We start from the raw sequence: 17,291 nt of genomic DNA, 5'->3' as shown, positions 1-17,291 counted from the left end.
ATTGTGGTATATTTTCCAGTGTGAACACACTAACCTGAAAGTGAAATGGTGGTTTAGAGTGAAATGGAATACACCATACTGGTGTACAGATATTACCTAACTTTCCGAGTAAGAAGGAATGTATATTTCAACAACCCTTTATCATATTTCCAGGATGTCTTCTAGCACCATACAACAAAAAGCTTTGTTTTTGAAGAGCAGCCTGTGTTCCCAGCAGACACATGGTGCACAATAAAGTTCCATAAACAATAGCCAATCTTACCATCTACTCATTTTAGATAATGTTAGTTAAGCTAATATTCTTCAACAGGATAACCTGCAGAACATGTTACTTTTTCTTTTGACTATTGATGTTATGTTCAGCTAAATGTAGAGTTTTGATTTATTGTCTCATCCAAAAGATCACTGCCCGGATTCTACAGTTGCAGTGATAATGAAAATGGTAATGTTTGCCATAAATACTATCAGCAACAACTAAACTTCACATGCGCACAGCTAAACATGAAAGTCCAGAGGTTCTGTCAGTGATTTCAGGTTTCTCCTCAGCTTTGCTATAGATGGAGATATGATGAAATCAGTTTAAATGACATGAACATGGAGATTTATATTTTGTCTCATTTATAAAGGCCTTGATAATGAGGTGTAACTGGGATTTTCACAGTATGAACTTCATACGTGAATGTTTCCGAGGAGTTAGGCATAGTTCATTGGACCAAAGGGACCACGTTGTGCTGGGAGAAAGTGGGAGCAGGGTAGAGAGTTGGATGATCAGCTGCAATCCTATTGATTGGGGGCAGGTTCAAAGGGCTTAATGACCAGGTCCTGCTCCTATTTCCTATGTTTCTAATTACCCCCAGGAATCTAATTTTCTTTGTGGAAAGAAGCTTTTCTTTTTGTTTGGAGGGGTGAGAAAAAAATCCACATTTTAAAATTTCTTAGGATTGTTAATGAGTTTTTTACATTAATCCTAAAACACTCAGAATCTTTACTTTGGTGTTTGTCAAAGTGATTAAAAAGTGAAGCATAATCTGTGGATTTTACTTCCTGGTTTGCTGCTGTTGAGAATTCTTCAATGTGATTAGCTGCTCAGGCTTCTTGGTGACGTCACTGTTTGTGGATGCTAAAACCTCCTTATGCTAATACCATATTAAAGTCATTGAGAACAGTGGAATCCAGAGGTTGGTTGTTCCTTCATCTACAGCTTCAAAGTCTGCTGTGAAAACAAAGCAATTGCTGCTTGTGTCTTTCTTCAGTTCTGCATCACATCCTGAACCAGTAGAACATTTTACCCTCCGATTATGATCTCAATCAGCTCTATTTTGGTCTCGTTCCACCATTTATGCAATGTATTTTGTCCTCCTTATGTATCGTTATTCACACCTTTTCTGCACTACATTTTGTTGGCGCATGTCCATCAAATCTATTTTTTGTACTGCATCTTTCTGATCCTCACTCCTTATTTATCAAATATAAATTTTGAGCACTTTGCATTGTGATCTAGATTCAAAATCTCATATGTAAATTAGCAATAGGAGTGGTTCCAGCAGTGAGCCTAATAGTGTCCTTGATGATCTCTGGTTCCTATAGTTCAGCTTTTTATCTGTTCGCAGAGTTTTAGGATTAGGAATACAAATAGTTGCTTGGTAGCTTAAAAAAAGTAAGAGTACTGCTGATAAAAGATGGGCGTCAAAGGTTTTGCACACTCAGGACACTTTCAGATAACCAACTTCAGCATTCTTGCATCTGTTCTGAAAGGTGCAAGCTTAAAAGCTTTGACAGCAAGTCCCCTTCTTTCAGCAGTGCCTAATAGGTAGATTGAGTGGAAATTTGTAAATTCAAGATAATTGACAATCAAGTCACCCAGTTCATATCTGAACCCAAAGAAAAACAGAAGTTGCTGGAAAAGCTCAGCAGGTCTGGCAGCATCTGTGGAGGAAGGTCAGAGTGAACGTTTTGGGTCTGGTGACCCCTCCTCAGAACTGAACCTGACTTTTCTTCAATGATGCTGCCAGACCAGCTGAGCTTTTCCAGCAACTTCTGTTTATGCTTCTGATTTACAACATCAACAGTTCTTTCGGTTTTACTCCTATCTGAGCTCACTTGTGTTATCATTTCAGGCATTGGGCAGGCAGGACTTTCCCCTTCTTAATTCATGCTGGATGTTGGTATCTGGGTTACTGTCGGACAGAGTTTACTTGAATGATTGCTTGCTACTATTGATAAGTCACCACAATAGTATCAAGTTCTGAATAGATCTTATCTCAACTGTTATAGCTCTCTCTCGCCATCCCCAGAGATCTATTTTGAAAGACTATCATTTTGGAAAATGTATGTGTGTAGGTGCTGATTGAACAGATATCCAGCATATAGCCAATGAATATCCATGAATATATCAGATATTTTTGTAGAACTAGAAATGGTACAATTTGAAAGGATCTACCCTGCTGTGGAACTGATATTAGTGAGCGCTCTGAAACTGTTTAAACAGAGGGTACAACTGATTTGCAGGAGGGGAAAAAACAAACATGTTTCATTTTCTTATCTCTAGTGTGGAAAGTACTTGAAGACATCAGTGAGTTAGAAACAATCTTCGCGTGTATAAAATGTGACATTTGCATTTGGCTGTCGTTGGGTCATGTAGCCTGTGTTAATATGACACGTGAATAAACGTGAAGCAGACCTAATTGGTGCAAAATAATATTTGTATTGATTTAATAAAGAGAACATCAAGACAGAAGAAATGCATTATAAAGGTGCTTTCACTGCATCCCAAAAGTTATGTAGACAATAAAAGACGTGAGGTTTAGTCACTGCTGGAGGAATGTGCTGACGGTTTGCTCATACCAATCTCCAAAAGTCAGCAACATGTTGGTGGACTGGATGATTTTTATTTCAGTGTTGCTGGAGGATAAATATTCCCCATACCACCAAAGTGGCATTCCTGTTTACCAGTGGCTGCTGACACATGGCAGCCCTCACATCCGGCAACAAGCACAACCTTCTGGTTTTAAATCATTGCCCATTGAATGGAAAATATGTAAGAAGTTTCTATGGAACAATTCAAGCTTAAAGCAAAGGAATTGTGTTTTCAAATCCCTCTCTAACAGAGCTGCTTGTTTATGAAGCATGCTGTGGGATCCGGAAGTAAAGTAGAGGGCATTTTTGGTCACTGGCTATAAAGAATTGTTTAGTAGGGACTTTGAGCAGGATTAGAACCAAGCAAATGCAGTGCCTATATTTGAAAACCGGTATTAACCAAATCTGAGTAACAATAAATCCTTTAGCTTGCCGACAGTATTGAGTTGAACACTAGAGATTGGAATAAACATGTATAGCAACAGTAACTTTCTGCAATGGTTTTAGGAAGAAAATCTCTACCAGAAACCCATTTAAGATTGATTTTGAGGATGTTCCAAGTACAATATGGCCATCCAAAATTATTTTAGAATTTGATTAGACTTAATTAAGTCTTTGCTAAGTCTCTGCATTAAAATCGATACAAAATCAAGGAAATAGAAACGTACCTGTCTACTAAATATGGAACAGAGCATGCATAAAAGCAAAACTCAATTTGTTGGCGATGTAAGATATAGTACTGCAGGAACCAGTGTTATGCTCATTATCTCTACTTAAATGATACGTATACAGAAATCAATTATCAGCCTGTTAAATTTGCAGCCAACATTAAATAGGTAGAGAAATATGAGTGGAATATGTGGTTAAGTGAAGTGCTAAAATCATAGGTTTGATAAGATGCAAGACTTGCCAGCGAGGCAATGATGCATGAGAGGGGAAGCTATTTTTGTGCCTGATGTCGTCATCATCAATCACTCTGATGAGCTGTAGCAAGGGTTGAAACTCTTCTACGATGCTTGAGCTTCGAAAGGGATGATCTTTTGCAGCGGTGTGACATTTCAGTTTGAATTCAGCCCCTCCCTAGGGTTCAATTAATGGAACAAAACCAAGATAATGGGATTTGCTCTAAGTCTGAAATGAAACAGAAAATGCCAAAAATACTCAGCAGGTTTGCTTTCTGACAAAAGGTCTTGACCTGAAACATTATTTTTCTCCCCACAAATGCTGTCCGATCTGATGAGTACTTTCAGTACTTTTTGTTTTTACATCAATTGGCATTGGTGTGTCAGACCAACATATCCGTCTGATCACCACACGTTAACCTTGATGAATATGTACTTACTGCCTCAATCAAAGGGAAGGATGCAAATAGTATTTAATTTAAGATGTTCTTAAGGATTTCACTTCTACACTTGTTGCATATATTGCATTTAAAATGGTATCTCGACTGATGAGGACAATTTCTTAAGCATGGAAATATTTATGACACAGACGTGAATTTTTTTGCCCTTTCTGTCCCCCCCTTCACTAAAAGAACTGCCCACCTTCCAACTCTTGACCTATTTCACCAGAGCTTATGGCATCTCAAGCATGCATTCACATGCATTTAAATGTGATGGGTCAAGGCTTCAGCTTTTACCACATTTGCAAGTAGTAAGTTACATCACCATCTGCATGAAAATAAGTTATTGTTTTAATTCCCCTCTAGCCTTAGTCATAGAGATATATGGCACAGAAACAGACCCTTTGGTCCAATTTGTCCATGCCAACCAGATGTCCTGAATAAATCTGATCCCATTTGTCAGCATTTGGTCCATATCCCTCTAAACCCTTCCTATTCAAATACCCATCCAGATGCCTTTGAAATGTTGTAATTGTACCGGTCTCCTCCACTTCTTGTGGCAGCTCATTCCGTACATGTGCCACCATCTGCATGAAAAACTTGCTCCTTATGTCCTTAAACCTATGCCCTCTAGTTTTGGACTCCCCCATTCTGGGGAAAATACCTTGTCTATTTTCTCTATCCGTGCCCCTCATGATTTTATAAACCTGTATAAGGTCACCCCTCAGGTTCCAGGGGGGAAAAAAACTCCAGCCTATTCAGCCTCTCCCTATAGCTCAAATCCTCCAAGCCTAGCATCATCCTTGAAAATCTTTTCTGAATCCTGTCAAGTTTCACAACCTTCCTGTAGGAGGGAGACCAGAACTGCATGCAATATTCCAAAAATGCCCTAACAATGTCCTGTGCACCCACATGACCTCCCAACTCCTGTACTCAGTACACTGACCAATAAAGGCAAGCATACCAAACGCCTTTCACTAATTACTTTAAATCCATGCCTCAGATTATTGATCTCTTTGCTAATGGAAATAGGTAATTCCTTTCCATTCATAAATTTACACATCTCAATTAAATCTTCCCTCACCCTCTTCTGTTCCAAAGAAAACAAGCCCAGTTTCTCCCATCTTTCTTTCTAGATAAAATTCTCAATCTTGGCAATGGTGTTGTACATCTCTTCTGTGTCCCCACACCAGTGTGACCATTTCCTTCCTATGAAGGAATGTGGTGACCTGAACTGTACTCCATACTCTAGCTTTGGCTTTACTCGTATGATTCCACCACATCTTCCTTAGTCCCAGGCCACTAAGAAATACTCCCCATATTGTCATACCTGCCTGTCCTCTTTTAATTCTGACAAGTGTAGATGTATAGTTCAAGTTTATTCTATTCCTCTACTACTAAGGAGTTTTCCATTTCTACATATTTTCATTCTTTGTTTGGCCTCCCCAAAAGCAATACACGATGCTTCTGTGAATTGTATTCCATTTGCCATTTCTTTGACCAGCTCTACTGCTTTCTTTATCACCATAAACCACGCAAGAAATGTTCAAATAATCTGCAAGCATCTTAATCATTGTATTTATGTGTAAATCACTGAAATGTGTCACCAACAAGAGTCCCATCTCTGAGCTCTGTGGAACTCTGGAAACATCCTTCCCATCAACCAGTATCCATTGCTTCCTGCCAATGAGCCATTTGCGGATCCAACTTTCTCGTTGACTCAAATTTTTCATTTTCATCAGCGATCTCACTCACTTGCTGGAAAGTTGACGAGACATCCAAGCTGACTTTCAGAAACTGGATCGCCATAGTCCTGTCCAGTCAGGCAGTTTGGAGGGTATTGGCAGGTGTTTCTCAGCAAGAAGGTATAAGGGTGGAATGCCCATTCAGCAATACCACTGAGAAAGGTGTGGCAGCTACTGCAAAGGCAATCATCATCATAATGACCAAGGTCTCAATTAAGTGCTTTTATGGAGATGGTTGGTTTCTGGGTTTGGTTGTCCGGTGAAGATGGGACAAGGGGGTGTACATATAAGTAGCCAGCCTCTTGTCAGTCTAGTCTCTCAGTCTTGCACAAACTAGTACAGACTGAGGACTAGTACAGACTCCATCCTTACACTCCATGTGATAACTGCCTAGATTGATTTACCAGTTGAATTGGCTAACCCCTTTTGTCCTGCGTGGAGTTGAAATAATTGCAGTTTTGTGGGAATGAATCATCCTTTAAACATTTATTAATTGACAACTTTAGTCCCTTAAAAGACAGGGAGACAAGAAGGTGGAAGTGGTGAGACTCCAGGCAAAATTTATTTCTGGGCTGGAGCTTCCAAACTCCATCTATTTCTCCCACTGTCAATTGAGAAACTAAAGTATTCAAATAATAACCATTTTAAAGGATGATTCATTCCCACACGAGTGCAATTATTTCAGCTCCACGCAGAAAAAAAGAAAATTAATACAATACAATGGGTCTACCACCTTCACAACTGGAAAACACCTCCCTTTGATTTGAAGAGTTGTTAATGTCTTTGTGGGACATTGTCAAAAGTCTTGCTAAAATCAAGCAGACTACATCAAACACATTACCCTGAAAGATCCTCCTCAAATCTCAATCCTGTTTGGCAGACAGTAACTTTCCTTTGCATATCCACCTTGACTGTCCTTGATATTCTGTGCCACTGTACCATCGATTAGAATTCTTTCCACTAGTTTTGTCAGTGCTAGGTTGAACTGACTGGCTTAAAATTACTCTTGCTAGTTGTTCCTCCCTTTCTGGGTTCAGAAAGATTACAAAACTAAGTGTGACTGAGGAAAAGCTATGTAAGTGAATAGTTACCCTTCTACATGAATCTGTGAATCTCCATTGCAGCATTTTACGATCTCTTGAATGAGTTATCACTTTCTTCATCTGTAAAGAAACTTCTGTGTTCGTCTTTAGTGTTAAAGGATTAAAATTTGTGGGCCTCTAGATGACTGAAGGGTAAGTATTTTGACCTCTTTCAGATTTAAAAATGTGCAAAGCAAAGCAGATGTTTTCACTGTTCTTTGACCATTGTTACAGTTTTGATCGTAATTGGGCAGATGACATGAAAGACCATTATTGATTAGTTCAGAATAGTTCCAAATCTTTTCCTTGTCTTTTGAGAGGCCAAAAGGAGCTGGAATGTGCAATGAAATGTTAGGACACTGGCAATTTATAATATTGCTTTATCTGTATTGAATGAACAAATTGATCACCTAACTAATCTTTATCCCTCTGGCATAACCAGTATACTTGTATTCTATAGTATTTAGCTAGGAAAGGAAAGTATCTCATTCCTCATTGTTCACCCAACCTAGTTGCGTTGCTACTGTAACAATGCTCACCAAAGTTCCTTTGGACTTTTTTTCAGCAATATCCTTGTCCTCCCCAAAATGCATCAACTCCAGATTGAATTCCATGTATCACTTCTGTCTGTTGATATTGCTTTGAACTGGTTTTAAAAGTTTGAAGCAGTAAAAGATTCCACTCCCAATTAATGTTTGAGGCTTAATTGAAAGATTCTTAGTCAAAACCAGAATCACAACTTTATTACAGACAGAAACAGAAGTTAAACTTAAATTTCTGTACAAAGCGTTATTTAAAGGATGTTTACCCCCTCACTTGGCCTGCCGTGAATGCATGAGTACATAAGATTGGCTGCCACCAACTTGAGAAACTAGTAAAAAGTGACTACCAAAAAAACGCTGAAATAGCCTTCATAAAGTTGACATTTTGGGCTTATAACACAGACCATTTTATTGTGTCTGTGTGCGAAAATAAGTAATTATGAGCACCACGTAGCTGTGCATTATCCATAACTTGCCTTGTAATGGAAGAACCTAATACATTACTCTATATTAAAGTGAGCAAGAAAATTAAATGTTGAAGGCACAAAGTTGGTTGGGGATTCAGTAGCATGATCCCTTGAGAAAGGTTTAAAATTTTTTGATTTAAAACTTTGCATTTTTAACATGTTAAGCATTTTTAATTTGAACAAATTAAAAGTTTTTCCCTCTGCTTTTCATGTAATTAATTTCCCCTTTTTCATTGTTAGCCATAGCAAGATTGATTACCATCCATTGACACCACATTTATTGTCATTCATGCCCCAGTCCAAAAAAATTACCAAATACAGTGCTTCAAACTAACTTGAAAGCACGTGACCAACCAAGGTATAGCAATTCGTTGGTTTCTTGTTTCAGTGAAATTGATGCTGACTTGAATGAATTCCAGATGTGCTCTTGTTTTTTTTTTATTCCTGAAGTGTGGATTCTAATCAGATTCTGTACATGTAACACAACACAAAACAATTTTCATATATGGTACATTCAAATGAAACTGATTACTATTTATAAATCAGTTTGAAAACCCAGAGTACTGAAATATTCTGTATTGAATACAATGTGTATTAATTGCTGACATTAAAGTGAATTTAACATTAGAGAGGGCGCAACCTACTAATTTCCTTTCTTGAGAAAGTGATACTTTTATTTGCCGTGCCATTGCTTTTTGTCTTGCTGGCATAGTTGGTGATAAGTAATTTATTATGGCAGATTCTAATGTTAGGAAGTGTTTATAAAATCGTGAGGGGCATAGATAAGGTGAACTTTGGGGAGTTCAAAACTGGGGGGAGGGCATAATTTTAGGGTGGGAAGAGTTCTTAAAAAATGCCAGAAGGGGGAACATTTTTTGCACAGCGATTGGTTTGAATATGGAAGGAATTGAGGGAGGAAGTGGTGGATGCAGATACAGTTACAATATCTAAAAGACATTTGAATAAGTTCGTGAATAGGAAAGGTCTGGAGGGATATATGCCAAATGCAGGGATGTGGGATTAGTTTAGTTTGGGAACATGGTCGGCAGGGACTAGTGGGACTGGAGGATCTGTTTCCATGCTGTATGACTCTGCTGACAGTATCTAAGATGAATTGTCCCGCTCTGTTCTCTCAAAGTATTTGTTTGTCTTGATTCCTTCTGAAGCTTTTGAAATTGGCTTTTGTTTTATACTTAGCATCCAATTTTCTCTCTTTCAGAATAATTTGCAACAATGGCTACAGAATCCGGCACGGATTCTGAATTGACGAATGTTCAGCAGGATTCCCCACCACAGGAACAGCAACCTGTTGTACAACAAGAGTTGGCAGCCAATAAAGAACATAAGCCAGCAGACACCAACACTAACCAGCAGGATCAGGTGATGGCAGGCACCACTTCAAATTTTTTTATTTACATTTTGGCTCTTGCATATCTCCAGGTGACATCTTTTAAGTTCAGATATGTATAAATGGGCTGGATGACAGACTGCCAAGGTGGTTTCTTTCAGTGCAATTAAAGTGCATTTGAAGTTGTGGTGTAAGTTTTATGAGGGATGGTTGGTGTGTAAGAATCCGTTTTCACAGCAGAAGTGAAAGTGCTAGAGATCCAAAGAAAATGAAGAATAAGTCAAAGCGATATAAACTACCTGGATGCAATATATTTATAAATACACTGTAATGGAGAAATCAATGAGATTAAAGATGGATGAGTTTCTAGGACTCCACTGTTTCTTCCCCAGGGAAATAAAAGAACTAAGTGAGAAAATTGTTGAATCTGTTAATCATGGGTCTTCCAAAACTCTAGATTCAGGAATTGTCCCCTTGAGGTGCAAAATTGCTAGTGTTACTTCATTATTTGATAAGCTAAAAAGAGCCCACAACTTATTTTAAAGGCAAAATGACAGAGGTACTGGACAAAATTCAGTTACTCAGAAACCTGCATGAATTTGTAAAGGTTTAAACATGACTGTACCTTTGGTTTTTTTCAGGATGTAACAAGCATGATAGTTAAGTGAATCTATGATGCTATTCATACAATTGCTGCCGGGTACTTGTCAAGGCTCTGCTGAACGTACACATGCAAAAATGAGAGTGTATGGGACAGAAAACAACTTATTTGCTCAAATAGGAAGATCTCTCGATTTATACGGAGCAGAAGAAAATGTGTTTTGTCTGATGGAGACAGTAATTGAACTAAATGATGTCCATGTAAATTGTTATTTTACTTGGAACCATGTTTAACATTCTGGAATGTGGGAAGGGTGGCGGTCAAAGGGTAGGTGTGGGGAGGAACCATAAGATCGGGGCAGGGGAGGTCTATGTAATTGAGGAATTGACCAGGATCTCAGAGAGATCAAGCCATTCAGAATATCAAAAGGAGAGGGGACTGATTGATGGTATTATGCTGGTGATGATGGACATGACTGGATTGAATGCAGACACTGAATAATGAAAAGCCTACAGTGGCTCTGGGATGGCAGGGAAAGGTGTGAATGCAGAATATCAAATAGAACTGGCACAGTTGAGGCCTCGTCAATTTTGGGAAGGGTTTTGGTGCAAGATTGTAAGATCAGGAGAAGGAACAACATTAGGCGTAAGAAATTATTTACAAGCTTTGACCCATGGATTAATGATAATGGACATTGAATACGCCTGGTGTTGTTCCCCAAGGATCTATTTTGAGGTTTTCATCAGACTTAGAAAAAGCTTAATGACTGAACAGAGAGCTAAGCTAGATGACACAATAAATAGTGGAGGTGGGAACCAAACATTGCATGGGAATATTGATAGATTAAACAAATGAATAAAGATTGTGGCAGTTGAAGTTCATTACAAGAAAGCACTTTGGGTTATCCACTTTAAACTGAAGAAGGATAGATTTTATAGAAAGATGGCTACCTTTTTTTAAATGGTGAGATGCTAGGAACAGTAGATGAGCAGACTAACTTATGGACTCAAGAATTCACTACAAGCTAGAGATCAGGTTTAAAAAAAAAATCTTGTGAAATATTGACCTTTATACAAAGGCTAGAATATAAAAGGCTAGAATTTGTGTTACAGCTGTACATTGCCTTGAGTAGACCTCATCTAGAGTATTTCACTCAGTTCTGGGTTCTGCACCTTAAGGTTAAATTGGAATGTCGGACAAATCACACAGGGATGTGAGACTCGACATAAAACAGCAGACCTAAGGCCACACATCAAACAAAATCAGGAATTTTGTGAAGATTACCCTTGTGATTTTATTTCATTATTATGAAAGACAATTACCTCATGTAACCAAATGATGTATTGCTGTGTCCCCTTTTAAGACAGCAATTACTACATGATTGGAACAAAGAAGAATGAAGAAAGTTTACAGCTCAGGTACAGGTCCTTTGGCCCTACAAGCCTGTGCCAATCCAAATCCACTGTCTAAACATACCGCCCACTTCCGAAGGATCTGTATCTGTCTGCTCCCACCTACTCGTGCATCTGTCCAGATGCACCTTAAATGTATCTACCATGCTTGCCTCTACTACCTCTGTTGGCAACACCACCCTCTGTGTAAAATACTTTTCGCATGTATCCCCCTTAAACTTTTCTCCCCTCACCTTGAATGCGTGACCCCTCGTTCTTGAATCCTTCACCCTGGGGAAAAGCTTACCACTATCCACCCTGTCAGTACCCTTCATGATTTTGTAAATCAAGTTTCTTCTTCCCCCCCCCATCTCCTTTTTTCTAATGAAAACAATCCTAACCTACTCAACCTCTCTCTTCGTAGCTAGCACCTTCCATACCAGGCAACATCCTCAAACCTTCTCTGCACCCTCTCCAAAGCGTCCACATGCTTTTTTGTAATGTGGTGACCAGAACTGTACACAGTATTCTAAATGCAGCCGAACCAAAGTCTTGTACAATTTTAACATGACCTGCCAGCTCTTATACTCAATACCCCAACCGATGAAGACAGGCATACGATATATCGCCTTGATTACTCTATCCACCTGTGCAGCCACTTTCAGGGTACAATGGACCTGAATTCCCAGATCACTCTGCTCATCAACTTTTCCCGAGGCTGTTCCATTTACAATCTAGTTAGCTCGAGAATTTGACCTCCCAAAATGTATCACCTCATTTGACCGGATTGAGTACCATCTGCCACTTCTCTGCCCAACTCCAGTCTATCTATATTCTCCTGTATTCTTTGACAGTCCCCTATGCTTTCTGCTACTCCACCAATCTTTCTGTCATCTGCAAACTTACTGATCAGACCATTAATGCCCTCTTCCAGATCATTTATGTATATCGTAAATAGTGGCCCCAGCACTGGCCCCTGTGGAACACCTCTGGTCATCTTTGTCCATTTTTGAGAAACTCCCTTCAACTACTACAGTCTCCTGTTGCTCAACCAGTTCTTTATCCACCTAGCCCGAACACCCTGCACACTTTCTCCATTAGTTTACCATGGTGAACTTTATCAAATGCCTACTAAAGTCCATGTATATGACATCTACAGCCCTTCCTTCATCTTTTAACTTGGTCACTTCCTCAAAGAACTCTAATTTGGTAAGGCATGAGATTCACCCGCACAAAACCATGTTGCTTCTCACTAATAAGCCCATTTGTTTCCAAATATAAATAGATTCTATCCTTCAGTACCTTCTCCAGCAACTTTCCCACTACTGATGTCAGGCTCACTGGCCTAAAGTTACCTGGAGTATCCCTACTACCCTTGGACAGGGGACAACATTAGCATCCCTCCAGTCCTCTGGAACTTTACCTGTGTTTAAGGATGCTACGAAGATATCTGTCAGGACCCCAGCTATTTCCCCTCTTGCCTCCCTCAGCAACCTGGGATAGATCCCATCTGGTCCTGGGGATTTGTCAACCTTAATATCCTTTAGCCTACCCAACACGTCCTCCCTACTTATGTCAATGTGATCCAGAGTAAACAAACTTCTATCTTCTAATCTCAACATTCATCATGCCCTTCCCTTCAATGAACACTGATGCAAAGTAATCATTGATAATTTCACCCATTTTCTCAGGTTTGACATGCAGCCTTCCTTCCTTGATCCTTTAGTGGACCAACCCTTTCTCTGGTTACCCGCCTGTTTTGTTTTGTAGGCCTCATTGATCAGTTTTGGAGTAATTATTGAAAACAGTTAGCCAGCCAACAGAACCTACTGCTTTATTTGAGAATCATAATTCATGGAGGCTCTGGGAACAAGCAGGGATGTATCTTTCATGGAAGTTATAATAATGATTTTCTTGTAGTGCTGGATTTTTAAAACACATTTTGACCCATTTAGTTATACTGAAAGATTTATCATTGCAGCCTTGTGGCATTGGCAACAAGTTGTTAACCATAAGCTATTTCACAACTATTTGCTGTCTGTATTTATTAATTAAACATATTTAGCTTAATTTCTTTAATTTAAAGCTCAAACAGAATTTTAAATAGAAGTGAGAGTGGGTTTAAATATGTCAAAAATTGACACAAAGAGCGATCCTGTTCAACCACTGTTGAGGTCATGACCATTTTCATCTGGAAGGACAAGGGCAGCAGATACATGGAACACCACCAGCTGCAAGTTTCCCCCCAAGCTACGCATCATCCTGACTTGGAAATTTATCGCTGTTCCTTCACTGTCGCTAGTTCAACCTTCTGGAATTCCTTCCCTAACGATGTGTATCAACCTACAGCCCATGGACTACAGTCGTTCAAGAAAGCAGCTGAGTACCACCTTTTCAAGGGCAGCTAGGTACAGACAATAAATGCTGACCCAGCCAACGAGGCCCATGTCCAATGAATGAATTTCTAAAAATGACTTCTAGTTATGGAGGCGTACAGCACAGAAACCAATCCTTTGGTCCAACTCATCTGACCAGATACCCTAAATTAATGATTAGATTAGATTACTTAGTGTGGAAACAGGCCCTTCGGCCCAACAAGTCCACACCGCCCCGCTGAAGCACAATCCACCCATACATTTACCCCTTACCTAACACTACGGGCAATTTAGCATGGCCAATTCACCTGACCTGCACATCTTTGGACTGTGGGAGGAAACCGGACCACCCAGAGGAAACCCACGCAGACACGGGGAGAACATGCAAACTCCACACAGTCAGTCGCCTGAGGTGGGAATTGAACCCAGGTCTCTGGCGCTGTGGGGCAGCAGTGCTAACCACTGTGCCACCGTGCTGCCCTATTTACCAGCACTTGGCCCAAACTCTTCCTACACATATACCTATCCAGATGTCTTTTAAATGTTGTAATTCTAACAGCCTCCACCACTTCCTCTGACAGTTCATTCCATACATGTATCACCCTCTGCATGACTTCTCCTAATCAATAAAATTGAGTTCAAAAATCTAAACATTTATGCTGTTTTTTTTCCGCAATACCCATGAAAAATAATTATTTTGCCAGACAGCATCATGTGACAATTTACATAAGTTTCTAAATTTGTAATGGCATGGTAATAGTGAATTTGTTGATTTTGTTTGGAATAAGATCTTATTTCAGACCAGCCAAAGAATTCTAAAAATATTGCTCAGTAAATTTTATGTAACATCTTTGACCCAGATTCTCTAGAAAAGAATGCAACTAAAAATTTAAACGCATTTTAAAAATAAGTTTGGCCATTTTGTTCTGCAAAACAGACCTGGGCACAAGTGAAAAGTAGGAGATTGGAGTCTTAATGTATTTAATTTGTAGCCTTCAGTTAAAATCATTTTTCCCCCCCAACAGAATGCTGAAAAAGATAAAAAAACAGAAAACATTCCAAAAGTAGTTGAAGAGCTGGATGCTGGAGAAACAGATGATGACAAAACGTCTGAAAGGACAACACCTGGCAAAACCCCCAAATCTCCATTAAAAGGATCCAAGAAACCAAAGACCATGCCATGCAAGGTGGCCCTTCTGGATGGCACAGATTTTGAGTGTGAAGTGGAGGTAAGGGGCGCTGTACCATGTTAAAGATTTTTTTTATTTTGAATGGGCTAACAGCCTTCATTGAAATAGCGAACCAAAGAATTTTGCATGAATATGCCATAGGCTGGCATTATGCAAGCAGACTGCATAAATTTCAAACCTCAATGGCTGATTCAACAAGTTCAGAGTCACAAATTTCCATCTGTGTGGTTTAGTTTAGCCTTTGTTTCTTTTAACCATTGTTTCATTATAACAAAAAGTTTTTCAAAAACAGATTCTCAATAGCAAGAAGGTTCCAAGCCCTATCTCATACTGAACCTTGGGTCCCTTTTTTGGAGAGCTATGTAATATGTAGCTCCTTGATGTCGATTTTCAGTTTCCGGCTACTGGCAACAATCCTAATGTAGATCATGGAGTCCTAGAGATGTACAACATGGAAACAAACCTTTCGGTCTAACTCGTCCATGCTGACCAGATATCCTAAATTAATCTAGTCCTATTTGCCAGCCTTTGGCTCATATCGCTCTAAACCCTTCCTATTCATATACCCATCCAGATGCCTTTTTAAAGGTTGTAACTGTACCAGCCTCCACCCCGTCCTCTGGCAGCTCATTCCATACATGCACCACCCTCTGCATGAAAATGTTGCCTTACATCCTTTTTCAGTTTTTCTGCTCTCGCCTTAAACCTGTGCCCTCTCGTTCTCCTGGGAGAGTGGGGTGGCGGGGAAGGAGAACAACCAGGGAGGGAGTGTGATTTGATTTTACTTGATTTACTTATTGTCACGTGTATCTTGAAAATACAGTGAAAAATGTTGAATAGTTTCAACTCTCTCTGGCACCATCTTAAAACACAGAAAAATAAACCAAAACATGGAAATAAAGAGAGAAGAAATGACGTAATAGTGTGCAGCTTTACAGTCTTTCTTGTTAACTGTTCCATCATGGGCCTGGTGGTCATGCATGAGTCCACTCTTGGGTATCATCTTGCCTCCACTGATGCCCTCACTGTTCAGAGTCCTTGCTGGATCTCGCCAATGCAGATGCTGCCGAGTACCGCACCGGCCCAAATTCGACTCTGCCACTGCCATGAGTCTGCTTTGGGCCTAGCCTGCTGTTGCCGATGCTGCCTGGTCTGGTACTGGGCCCAAACCCATCTCCGCCATCACCTCCATGAATCTACGCTGGGCGTAGACACCGCGGGGATTGTGAGGAAGGGGAGAAGCAATCAGTAGTAGCAGGTGTTGTAAAAGGGTGGAAGGATCTGATAAGAATAATGCTGGTAGTGGATTAGCAGCACACAACGGGATGATATCAAATGTACTTGGCTGTTGAGGGGGATAATGTTGGGAATACCTTCAGGTCTCAGCACAGAGGACTCTCTCATTGTACTAACGTAACTTGTATCTCATTGCTGACATGCGTTAATCTACATTACGTTTAAGACAGGAGCCTATATATTAGGCAATCAGGTAGTTTTGCTCTAAGACGCTAAACACTTTCTGAGCTCTACTCGTAAAGAGGGTGGCAGCAGAAAATCTGCCCAATGGATCTTGCACTGCAATGAGCAGTGGTGAGGATTCATGAGGGGCTGAGCACGTATGGATAGCTATCTTCAATACTACAGTTAAACTGAGAGGATCATTCTGGTATCTCCAGACCCTGAAATTGTATTAACCTGCAATACCTTTCCAATGTATTGTGCTGTACTGCACTGTGCAGAGAATTCTAAATGGTCAACTTCAGCTATGATTTAGAATCAGCTGCAATCACTGCTGGTCTGAATTATAACAATGGTCACTTTGTCTTTTAAAGTATATTTGTGGTACTGATTCACTGCATAAGTTGAACTGCCTGTACATCTCATCACTTTGTCTCTGTATGTTGGTGGAGAAAGTGAGGACTGCAGATGCTGGAGATCAGAGCTGAAAACGTGTTGCTGGAAAAGTGCAGCAGGTCAGGCAGCATCCAAGGAGCGGGAGAATCGACGTTTCGGGCATGAGCCCTCCAGGGCTCATTCCTGAGGAAGAGCTCATGCCTGAAACGTCGATTCTCCTGCTCCTTGGATGCTGCCTGACCTGCGCTTTTCCAGCAACACATTTTCAGCTCTGTATGTTGATGGTAAGGTCTGGTCACTTTTGGGAGACGATTACATTGCAGAGGCATAAACTTCTGAAAAAGTATTTTTGGAAAAGTGCATTTCAGTTTCTAAAACTGAAGGACATTTTAGGGACAGTCTAGAAAGGCCCACCTCAAAGGCAAGTGTCGCAGAAACCCACAACCTACAAATTCCCGACCCAGCCACTTACCATCCTAACTTGGAAATATATTACTG

The 17,291-nt window shown here is 40.0% G+C and overlaps 1 protein-coding gene across 7 annotated transcripts in view; it reads left to right on the top strand.

Moving 5' to 3' along the window:
* Window positions 1-17,291, top strand: part of LOC140462946 (uncharacterized) — a 346,737-nt gene that overhangs the window by 217,066 nt on the left and 112,380 nt on the right. For all 7 annotated transcript variants that reach the window (XM_072556473.1, XM_072556477.1, XM_072556471.1 and 4 more), the window contains 2 exons: window positions 9,254-9,414; window positions 14,775-14,978. In XM_072556473.1, coding sequence (XP_072412574.1) covers window positions 9,268-9,414; window positions 14,775-14,978 — 351 coding nt within the window. In that variant the 5' untranslated portion in view covers window positions 9,254-9,267. The remainder of the gene's footprint in view (window positions 1-9,253; window positions 9,415-14,774; window positions 14,979-17,291) is intronic.

Source organism: Chiloscyllium punctatum, chromosome 37 (genome assembly GCF_047496795.1).
Source record: "Chiloscyllium punctatum isolate Juve2018m chromosome 37, sChiPun1.3, whole genome shotgun sequence".
NCBI lineage: Eukaryota > Metazoa > Chordata > Chondrichthyes > Orectolobiformes > Hemiscylliidae > Chiloscyllium > Chiloscyllium punctatum.
Note: the sequence above shows the minus strand (reverse complement) of the source record. Positions and strands in the feature narration are given on the sequence as shown.